Below are 11501 nucleotides of genomic sequence, written 5' to 3'. Positions count from 1 at the left end.
ATAATAATAATAATAATAACAACAGCATATTTTACAAAGACACTGAAGTGACCTCTATGATTGTACAAAAATTATTTCTTCCAATGAAAAAAAATAAATAAAAGACTTGCTGAAGCTGAGCACATGGCGTTCCTGTTGGGGGCGCTGTGTTCACAGTAACATGGTGCTTTCTCTGGGGAGCGCTCTGCTCACTGCTGCTCAGCCTGGTCTCAGCGCTCCTGCAGTCTGCTGCTGCTGCTGGCTGGTGCACATCGGTCCATGGTGCGCGCAGCAGAAAACATTTGGATGAGTTAAAAGAGTTTATCTTCTGTTCTGGGGTGATGTTCCCAAACACTGCTATATAATGAGGATGAAAAGAAGATTGTGCAGAGGTAGAGCGTCTTAAACTTTGTATAGTGAAATAAGGGGTAAGTGTCTCAGTTTCTTGGATGTAACCTTAATTAAAATTAATTATTCTCATAAATAACTGCAAATGATTTACTTTAATCAGAATTTAAAATGTAAACTTCATTGTTTCTAATTGTTTCACAGCCGCCTGTGATTGTTCTGAGGTTGAATACAATTACATTTAATTGACTTTTTCAAGTGAATTGTGAGGAAAAACAGTTAAGTCTTTGTACATTACGAGTTAGTGGATTGTTTTCAGTGAAGATATTGTATTGTAATTCTCCAATAAATACGTTTGAACGTGAGTTGAGCTTGTTTAATTTTTTTTTTCTTGATTCACAAGTTTAAAGAACTGAGCTCATGTGCATGCTGCACAGATGTTGATAAAGAATGTAGACCTTCTTTTTTTTCATCCTTTGAAGAAACAGCGGATAAAATGATGGCCCAGGCTTCTTCGGGCTTCAGTCTGCAGGTGTGTTTGTTCCTCCTGATGTTGGTCTCAGCACAAGGTGAGTATGACCTTGAAAGAAAGTACAACTGAGGAATCATGATACCATTTCAATATTTTTTTTCTCTTTTTCCTTCTTTTTTTTTTTCAGGGAAAGTCACAGCCCCAGAGCGTCTTGAAGCTCCGGTGGAGAAGCCCTTCACTCTGACCTGCAGTGTTTCCAGGGAGCGGGGGGAGTCCCTAAGGCAGGTGCGCTGGCTGGATGTTCAGAACCAGACTCTCCTGACCTACCAGCCCGGCAACAGAGACAGTGTGAGTGGACAGCAGCACGTGGAGCTGGTCTCCTCCCCGAGGGACACCTCGGCCATCACCATCCGCAGGGTGGGCTTCCGAGACGAAGGCTGTTACACCTGCATCTTTGACCTGCAACCCTCCGGTTCCAAGGAGGGACGGACGTGCCTCACTGTGCACTGTGAGTGGGACACTGTTTTATGTCATAATGTTAGGTTTAATCAAAATTTCTTTGCTACAGTGCATTAGTTATTCATTTATGTATTCTGCCTGCTCTCATAAAAGTTACACCTGGTTATTTCAAAACATTTTATTGTTTCAAATACTTGGTAAATTATGTCATTTTGGTTTGATTTGAACTCTTTCCCACAAATTTGATGACACACATATTCCCAACTCCCATTGTCTCTGGTCATCTTTTCTTTGAAACATTTTTTTTTTTTTTAAAGCATTCCAATCTGTTCGAAGAGTCACAAGTAGGAGAATAAGTTCTTCATTTGTCATATCAACACAGTGAGGTCTGTTTTTAATCCATTCCTCACCATAGCCACTGTGTGACGCCCTATTAGGCATTAAGGGGCCACGCTCCAGGGCCAACAGCACTGGTGATTAAGACATCTTAGGGATTTCATTTGGGACTTTTAGAGGTGATAAGCTCACTTCTCGAGGCCTTTAAGACAGGCGCAAGGGTTTTTAGCAAAGCAATACTACATATGTAGTATCAACCACGGAGAGCCACACACACTATGTTATATTTAAAGCATTAAATGCATGTCATTGGACTGTGGGATGAAACTTGAGTACTTGGAGAATCGTGCAAATTCCACAAAGAAACAGTTCCCTAGCTTTGACTCAAGTAGAGGATTTTCTCACTTATGAGGTGAGAGCACTAAATGGACCTTTACAAGCTAAAAATGTTGCTCAGGGACTGCAGTGTTGATAGTCAAGGTATTTCTGCTGATCATTAGTCACTGTCTTAAAACCCTGAACTACTCAAAATGCCTGAAATATCACTAAAGTAAGCCAATCTGCTCTGATGCCAGGTACTGACCCAAAATGACATGAAGATAAGCAGAGACAATATTTTTTTCTTCCTTGTATAAACAGAAAAATATGTAGAAAAGGTAGCTTCAGTGATGAGGGAAGGGCTAAAATAGTCTTCATGTTAAAGGCTGCCTGAGCGAGGAGGGTGACAGAAGAGGGAATTAGATGCTTTCCTCCAGAGGCCTGTCCTCTGTGTGATACTGCCTCCTAACAATTCACATCTGGTTCTGCTTTTTGAGTCTGGCAAGTCACTTTAAGAATTAATGCCTCAGGTTGGCTATAGCTGTTGATATAGGAGCCATCAGTGTAAGAGAGGAGTATCACACCTTAACACAGAAAGACGTACAAGAGAATCACAAAAGACAGTCCTCGTGCTTCAGTTTCTTTTATCTTTGTTTCAAAGTCTAATTTTGGATGCTGGCATATTGAACATTTAATAGGGAAAATATGGGATTGCACATGTGCCGTACACATGTAAACATGTGAACACAAGCTGATGAGTCTTCTGAGGCTCAGCCGGTCATGTTAATAAAGAGCTGTGGAGCAGAGGGAGAACGAGGGCTCAGCTTACTAACCAGAAACAGCTGCGCTAGATTCCAGCGACTGGTTTCTGTTTGGGTAGCTCATATCTCTCGATATTCGCATTGTCTTGGCTGCACCATCTTTTTTCCCTTGGTTCATTTCTGTATCTTCCTCCTCTCATCCATCATCCTCTCACTGACTGGCGTTGCTTTGTTAACCCCAGCGCAAGTCACCGGTGACAGAAACAAAACAGCGGTGAGCGGGAAGAAGGCCTCCCTGTCCTGCTCCTACGGCCTGCCCGAGAAGGTGCAGCAGGTAGTTTGGAAACACACGTCTCCTCGGGGGGATGCCACAGAGGTGGCCTCCTTCGCAAAGCGGAGCGACCCCATGATCGAGCCCACGTACCAGGGCAGGGTGTGGCTCACCGCCTCACTGTCCGACACTCAGCTCACCATCCAGCCAGTCGCCATCCAGGATGAGGGCTGCTACACCTGCCTGTATGAGACGTACCAGGAAGGGGTGAAGAGCTCCGTGGTTTGCCTCTCCACTTTCGGTAAATATCTGCCCCCCCCCCCCCATTGAGCTGTTACAGATCTGTGTCAATGTGACCTGTCTAAAAAATACAGTGCAGGTACTTTTCTGAAGATTTCATAGCAAGATAACTATATTTTCCAGACTTGAAGTCACACAGTCAGTATAAATCACATCTGTGAAAAACTGCAACTCGAAGAGGAAAGAAACGTGTGGATTGCCCTGGTGTATAAAAAAAAAAAAGCGTATTTTTCCAATCTTAAATATAAGCACCATCGATGCACCTCAGCCAGCAGCTGCTTTACATTTGCTCCTCCAGCTCAGGTTGTTGTGTTTTTAATCCCACAACTAACCTTCAGAGCCTCAAATTCTGTCCTTGATTCTAATAGTTTTCACTGATCTCCGTCTTGTTTGGTTTTGAACTTTAGTAATCCGTAAACTGTTTGACGGAACTAATTAAGACAAAAGATTTGTATCTGATTTTGATACTTCGAATGGTTACCTAACTCAAGCAAACCTGAGTGGGGCAATGGTGGTACACCTTTCTTAAAATTTAAATTTGATCATATATTTTAGATTAGTTCTTGCTCTGTATATATGAATTACAGAGAGGCATAACAATGCAAGATGATTTTCAAACAAGGCTTTAGCACAAAATATACTCTGTAAATTATAAAGTCATGATTAGGTTTGCTGCTCATGGTGCTGTAGATTATTTTTACCACTCTCATATCTTCATATGAAGCAACTGCAAGCAGGGATGGCTCAAAGCATGCCGTCATATTCGAAATTAAAAATTCTTTGAAAAGTCATCATGTAAGGGGCTGAGCGGATTTTAAAGTTAATGCACATATGTGGAGAGTTGGATGTAATGGTTACATTGGGTAATTAAGAAAATGCCCAATTAGAAAAGTGGTATGTTGTAAAACCATAGGTGTAATGATAAGATCATTTAGCCAATCAAAGTGAGGCCGCCCTACTTCACCAGATGCCTGCCCACTAGGTAGAAGTGAGTGAACAAACAAAACAAAGGACAAAAGGTCACAGTTGGTTTAGATTAAGGGAAAGAGCACCGTTAATTATACATGTTTGCATGTATCAAATCATATTGCTATTGAGATTCTTGACAAGATTATCGCATATTGCAAGTTCATCTGAAAAGCCCGTGTTTTAAAATCCTCTGGAACAAATACTTACTGGCAGAAGTTCTTCTTTGGCTGTGCGAGTTCCCAACAGTTTGTCCACATGGAGCCCACAGGACAACCCACTGCTGCAACTCAGCGAAGATCCACTAAAACATAAATACATTTCTTTGAAATCTACCATCACCCCTTACAGAGCTCGATCAACACACATTATAAACTCATTGAACTCAAATAGTTAGAATATGAGTTGGTCAGATTTAATATTACAATATGCAAAATTCAATGATAAATGAAAAAGACTACCTTCCTATTGGGGTGTAAAGATAAATATTTTCTTTTGTACTTAATTAGCTACAATTTACTTCTATTTCTGTACTATTTCACTACAGTATCTTCACCAGTTTTTGAGAGTCTCAGCTCTGTAATCATGCACATAGAAATTAATTTCTATTCAGTTTTAAAATGCATCACTCAATTTTTATGGCTTCACCCTGCAACATACCAGCATCTTGCCGGACTTCTTTTTTTCTATCTCATATTCTGTGTCACACCTCTGGTTCTCCTTGCTCATTGTGGATATTTAATCATGACAAAATTGTGGAGATCAACTCTTTTAAAGATGTGAGTCATAGTCTGGACCATAGTTTCCCAAACTACCCCCCCCCCCCATCTCTCTCGCTCTCTCTCTCGCTCTCTCTCTCTCTCTCGAACACTCTGAAATAAGTCAGTGAAGTGAAGAGAGGCTGCAGTGGGTTTAAAGTTTAAAACCAAATTTAATGTGGCTTACTGCACCCTCGCCTTTCTTAACTCATATCAGATTTCATATTATTTGTGATTGGTGGTTTCTTGTGGTCTTTCTGTTATTTTGGTTTTGCAAAGTGTTATAAAAGTTGGTTAAGGTATGTTGTTACTTGTTAAAGATGATGTGTTTTTCTTCTTTTGGACACTCAGCTGAGGCGGAACCAGAGGAAATTGTGGCAGGATTAGGAATTTTTACGATCATCTTATTTTTGCCTTCGGTTCCATTTAAAACTGTCCTGTGTCTGCACACAGATTAACTTGCGTTTTGCGTATACATTTGGGACTTAATGTGACTTGGGAAAATAATTTTAAGACGTTCCCTATCCTAATTGTTTCATTTTCATACTCTATGGTTAGCTTGTTTTCTTTCTTTCTTTTTTTCTTGCTTAATTAAATACTGTACAATTTGAAAAATTTACTTGTTGCTGGCACCCAAGCAAATCAGCGGACTCACTAAGTCATGGCAAGATTCACTCTCCAGCCATGAATGTCTGAATCATAATACTCACCAGATTTCAATCAAGACAGTCAATTAAATATATAGTTTAGTTTGAGCCCCACATCCATCATGCTTTGAATGGATATAGAAGCTCGTAGGACAGTAGAAATGTGGAGGGGAGGTAAAATAAAGAGCTTATCCTGGACTTTGCCTGCAGGAGAGACAGGTACTCCTGGGATTTAGACAGGAATGTTGATCTTTTCTTCCTTCCTCCATGTTTTCATGCTACGGCAGCGGGGCCATGCTGGTGGCTGATTTGTTAACACGCAAACACTGAACGAGTGTGTTTATGTGATGAATGGAGCATTCGAAAGAATGATGGAGGCAGGGTGCGAGGTCCTGATGCATGACTGTGTTAGTGTTTGTGCTGGACAGTGATTCCCTCTGTGCTTTGTCTCTCTTTCTCTCTTTGTGCTGCTTTGCTTTTCCACTTTATCTCCCTTCGCCTTTCTCTCACAGTCGTGTCATTAACAGATGTGCTTTTGTTTGATATTGAACTGTACAGTACAGTAGGTGTTCCCAGTGCTGGAGCACCATTAATATTAATGTTTTTCTTTATCCTACCAGTCCAACTTTGGATGAAATGATAGCCTCTTTGTTCCCACTATTAAACATGCTGTCCAGGAACAATGACCAGTAAATCATGCAGTGGGTCAGGGATGGGCAGCATCCATCACTATGAGGGTCACTAAAATGTCATCCTTGCCTTGAAGTAAACCCAATCCATTAATTTGGACAATTTTCATTTGATTTGTGGTTCAAATTGTCTTAAAATCACCACGATCCTGCCAGCAACAGAAGCAATTAAATTGTAGCCACAAAATATGGGAATTAGTACCACATGTGGCCCATGTCTACAGTATAGGCTCATGTGACGACACTCTTTCTTTAAAACAACATGTTATTTTATTGTGTTTTTGCTATTAAAGAGCACTCCAAGCCACACATTTTTCAGCTAATTTGGTTTTATTTCATGTCATTAGATTATTATGTCGTAGTGTTTAAAAACAAATAGCCACTGTTTGAATTGTAGGTGACACTCGGCAATATGAAAGATGGCTATTTAATGCAATTTGTACGCAAAGCAAGCATCACACTATAAGTGCCCACCGGGGTCAAATATGTACGGAATGAAATGACATGTGATTTGACAAATTTTATACCCTTCTCGTTGACGTTGAAGGGTATGGTATCAGTCTTGGTATTGAACGTAGAGCAATATGTTAATTTAAAAAGAGCATTATTAGTATTTTAGTATTTTATGAGTATTTTCACACGCATGAATACTGGAATCTCTGGAACTGTACAAGATAAACACTAACAGTCTTCTTGAAGAACAAAATGGAATTGCGAAAGACAACTCTGAATGCTAACTCAAAGCCGATCGCCCAACATAACATCAAGCGCAGCAGACTGCTGTTCTGCATAGACAAGAACCCACTAATCAGATCATCACAAAGACGGGCGATGGATACCGATTCCGAAATGAAGCAACAAACAGCCAAATGTTCTCCATGGATGATGTCCAGTTGTACACCAAGAATAAAATCAACTTACTGAGCTACACCACCTGGGTCTACAGTACTGACATAGAGATGTCATATGGATAAAACAAGTATGATTGGAGCGTATTTGGTACAGAGGGCAGGATGATCAGGACTGAAGGACTAACATGGCTTTAGCTGAGAGTTTGCTGCTCATTTCATACATTTTTTTTACACAATTAGAGTTTACTTGCGGTTTGTGGCAAAGCGTTCAGTTATTGAACCACTATTTTTAAAGGGTTATGATAAATGAAAGCATAAAATCAACTGATGTCAGTAGAAAAATTGTTGATCACGTTTGTAGGATATGATCACAGTTCCTGTTTTTTAACTTTATGCTCTGATCTGCCCCATATTATCTCCCTGCACATACCGATATCATCATCACCACAAAAGTCTTGAGAAAATATGAAAACTGTACACGCCAAATATCTGTGGCTAAATGTGTTCAAGCCAACAAAAATGTTCTCCATTCCAGTGCACTGCATTCCTCACTCAGCCCAGAGAACCGAGGACTGAGAGCAGCCAAACATTTACGAAGTGCAGGACTTCCCATATCACGGCTGGTCCGAATGGCTGATCCCAGATATTGTTTTAGCAATTTAACCGAAGACTCTTGCATTATAAACACCTACAAACTGAATGAAAAAAAAAGTCCAACTTGTTGGTTAAAACAATGTGTTTTATAAATCTGCCTTACCAAAGCATACCTGACATTATTTTTTTCCACAGTTTTTCACATATCGAGCAACATAATTTCATATGTTTCTTTTCCCCCCAGTCCTGCCCAAACCTCAGGTGAGCTACAAGACCACCTCTCCAGGTGTGATAGAAGCCAACTGCACCTCTGTGTCGCGCCCGCCGGCGGAGATTGTGTGGAATGTGGAGCGGGACAACCGCACCATGGGCCCACCCGTGACCACTCAGCTCCCGCAGGCCGATGGAACCACGCTGGTCATCAGCACGCTGACGGTCCGATCGGGTCTGCTGAAGGACGTGTCCATCAAGTGCTTGGTGCACCACAAAGGGTTTGAGTCACCGATTGCTGTGTCTATGAACACAAAGAGTGAGTCGCTGTCAGTGATCATTCCAAACCTCCGTCTCTATCACTAAATGTCTTGACTTATCCACTGATCAGCCATAATGTTGCACCTGTATGTACTGTCTTTGCAGCCCCATAATTCACATTCACAGTGCATTCGGACAAATTTGGATTTTTGCAGCGGTTTGAGTTGCAGTAGTTGTATTAGAGCCTTCACCACGTGCATCAATCCAGAAAATTGTAAAACTAATACAAAGCTGGGAAATATAGCTTTGCTTTCATGTTTTAATAGTTACATTAGTCTCGAGGACTTCTGTGGAATGGTCGGCCAGTCACAGAAAGGTTTCACCAGCATGTCACACGTTTGTAATCTGAGCATCTCAATGCAGTCAAATAATGAAAAACTGCCTGATAACAAATGTTCATGTTGATAGAAACTGTGGATATAAGAGGGTTAAAGTCTCTTCTTCCATTTCCACTGTGAAGCTTTTTGTAAAATAATTTGGGGTTTCAGGCTTAATTCAAAGTTTCAGAAAATGTACTTCTTGGATGATTAAGATGACGCATTCAATTTCTGTCAAAGTTTAACTACTGATAGACGATCAACCGATAAAGAGATGTGCCTCAAAGTTAAGTCACATGTGCTTTAACATTGAGGAAAGGTGTGTTTGGTTTGATATAATGTCAAAAGGCTTATTTTTATTACAACTATAACACTTTAAATGGGAATGTGGAGGCTAAGAGCATTGTCACAAGAAAAAGAGAATGATAATCTTCTTGAATTTGTGAACTTTGTTTTGTTTTATTACAAAAAAAATATCCAGGAGTCCACAAAGTATGCAACACATTGAGTCCTGCCATAGCTTCATCTATACAGCAATATTAAATGGTAAACTTGATCAATAGAGAAGTCGTAGTCTGACTGATGAAGCTACACAATATACCACTATCTGATATCTATAGCCAATGAGGTTGAACAGGTTTCTCTCTCGCTCTCTCTTGTTCTTAGTTGGAACAGCTCTCACCATCCTGATCTCGGTCACCACAGTAGCTGCCCTGCTGGTTATGTCTCTGTGTTTCTGTCTCTGGAAGTGTTTCTTGCACAAAGAAGGTGAGTGGCATGAATTGTTATGATGAGCTCTTCAAGAATTTCCGACAAAGTGTCTATCTGACTTTTCCAACATGTAACAAAGTCCACACAAAACTCGGAAGACATTTTAGACTTGGTCATTTCTGAGGTTGTGGTGAAGGATGTTGCCAGGTCTGATTCTGACTTTGTTTCATTTAAAGTCTCCATCTCAGCTGACTGCAGCTGAAGTAAAACAGAGTTGAACAGAAGATGTCACATTGATGAAAAGTGACATACCTTGTAGATTCAACTCTGAACTTATAAGTGATGCCATTGACCCAGTCAGAGCTAAATCTATGGTTAAAGAAGAACCCCATCAAGGAGTGATGCTCTGTAAGAAGCTCAAAGAAAAGAGTGCAGACAAGCAGAACACGGGGGGTGAAAATCAGTGTCATGTGCCACAATATCACTTTACCACCCATTTGAACACCCCCAGTGTTTATTAGATCGGGCTATTTTCTATTTTTCAGTGCATTTCTTTAAATATTGTTTGCGTTTCTTTTCAGCTGATTGATTTTTCAGATCAGACAAGAGAGTGAGAAGAAGAGGCCCTGCTGTTCAGATTAAGGCTTGCAGAATTCTCTACTTGCTGCATCATCATCCTCTTGGTCCAAAAGGAAGATGTTCTGACAGGCCGCCGTAGGATGTCCAATACAATCCCATCTATGAGAACCAACTGAACAATGACATTCAACTCTGCTGCCTCCGAATCTTATTTAATCTCCAGGCTGTCCTCACATGGAGTTTAAGACGAACTCTCGAGTGGATCACGTTTTTCCTCAACAACATTAATCGATTGAGTTAATGTCTACGTACTCCACCACCAACAGGTGACTCACAGCTGTATTATAATTCTGCAGCATGTCACATAGTGTTTTACAATACTTTCGTCTGTCTGCCTGTGTCTTTTATGTGGTGCTTAAAGAAAATCTGAAGTGATATAATATATATTTTTCTTACTCGGCACGTGCGCCATTGACATGCTTTGCAGTTCAGGTGCAAAACACAAAATATGTCTTTTTCCACAGCTCAAAACATAAATTCATAAAGTCATTATTTACCATTTTCAGTAATACCATTGCTACAGCATCAGATTTTATTTCAAGAAATAATTTAACCATTTCCTTAAATGAAAAAAAAACCCAACTTTTCTTATTCTTAAAGTCAGTGGTTTGTACTTCTTTTACCCCAATGAGAAACCCCCTCAATTGTCCTGAAGAAAAAAGTTCTTCTCAATGGCTAAAACATCCCCGGGTTTCCCAGGTCTACTGTAAAGTCTATACCACGTTTCCTTTTGATTTTGTTTGACCTGTGAAAATCTAATAATGTCAACTACACAGCAGGCAAAGCCTCATGCCTTACCCTTCTTGTGATCTCTGCCCGCCCCCACCAGGTTGGGAAGCACTACTTTAAGTAACCAATCTTATTGAGTTGTCATTTACATTTTCTTTCTCCTTATTATACCTCAGATGAAGACCTTTCCCACTCCAGTAGAGCATAAGGTGTGGTTCTGAATAGTATTTGACTAAAGGGGCTTTGTACCTCAGTTCTGTTTGTGTTGATAACTTTCTGTATATTTTCTTCATGTTTTGAGGTTTGTTGTATATTTTTATTGGAGTCTACATTCCATGGTCAGATGGGTTAAATCAACTGCCTGATGAAGCAGGACTAAACCTTTTGGGTGCCTCCAGAAAGGAATGCGTGTCTTGTGGCCTGTCGAGCACGATGTGTTGTGAAGCTACTTGATAGACTAAAGGTTAAACATCTTAGTCGGTTTGGAACTGCAAAATACATTGCAATGATGCTTGTTGGTCATGCATGTGCACAGAGGCATTTTAAAGTGCAAGTTTGAGAAATACAATGTATCAAAGCTTATGATTTGCATCAGTTAGATATTACTTTTATGTTTTAGGTTTGTCATCATTAGTTTCCAGTACACATATCTATCCTGTGGTTGTAAATGTGTTATAATACAAGAATAGAGCTGCATCCAGTTCTTTATAGAGTTGTTGTCCGTTAAACAAAACATTAATAGGACCTTCTCCAGTTGGATTGTTGTTGTGATAAATACAACAAGCAAAAATAAAGACAAATATGAATCTGTGGTTGTTTTCTTCT

The 11501-nt window shown here is 40.2% G+C and overlaps 1 protein-coding gene across 1 annotated transcript; it reads left to right on the top strand.

The window, feature by feature from the left end:
• Nucleotides 1-255: 255 nt before the first annotated feature.
• Nucleotides 256-11501, top strand: LOC308131854 (OX-2 membrane glycoprotein). Its single transcript, XM_080498724.1, has 7 exons — nt 256-407; nt 810-896; nt 987-1307; nt 2916-3245; nt 7994-8278; nt 9264-9365; nt 9890-11501. Exons 2-7 carry the CDS (start codon nt 824-826, stop codon nt 9895-9897), a joined length of 1119 nt encoding a protein of 372 aa, XP_080354850.1. The 5' UTR covers nt 256-407; nt 810-823; the 3' UTR covers nt 9898-11501.

Source organism: Blennius ocellaris (assembly GCF_963422515.1).
Source record: "Blennius ocellaris genome assembly, chromosome: 6".
NCBI classification, from domain to species: domain Eukaryota; kingdom Metazoa; phylum Chordata; class Actinopteri; order Blenniiformes; family Blenniidae; genus Blennius; species Blennius ocellaris.
The sequence above is the reverse complement of the archived record's forward strand: the minus strand, read 5'-3'. Positions and strand labels throughout refer to the sequence as shown.

What these genes read in the sequence shown, in the direction of transcription:
- LOC308131854 (XM_080498724.1), top strand. Translation starts at nt 824, where the DNA reads ATGATGGCCCAGGCTTCTTCGGGCTTCAGTCTGCAGGTGTGTTTGTTC. An exon ending in GATGTTGGTCTCAGCACAAG is followed by an intron (nt 897 to 986) that starts GTGAGTATGACC and finishes TTTTTTTTTCAG; the next exon opens with GGAAAGTCACAGCCCCAGAG. An exon ending in GACGTGCCTCACTGTGCACT is followed by an intron (nt 1,308 to 2,915) that starts GTGAGTGGGACA and finishes TGTTAACCCCAG; the next exon opens with CGCAAGTCACCGGTGACAGA.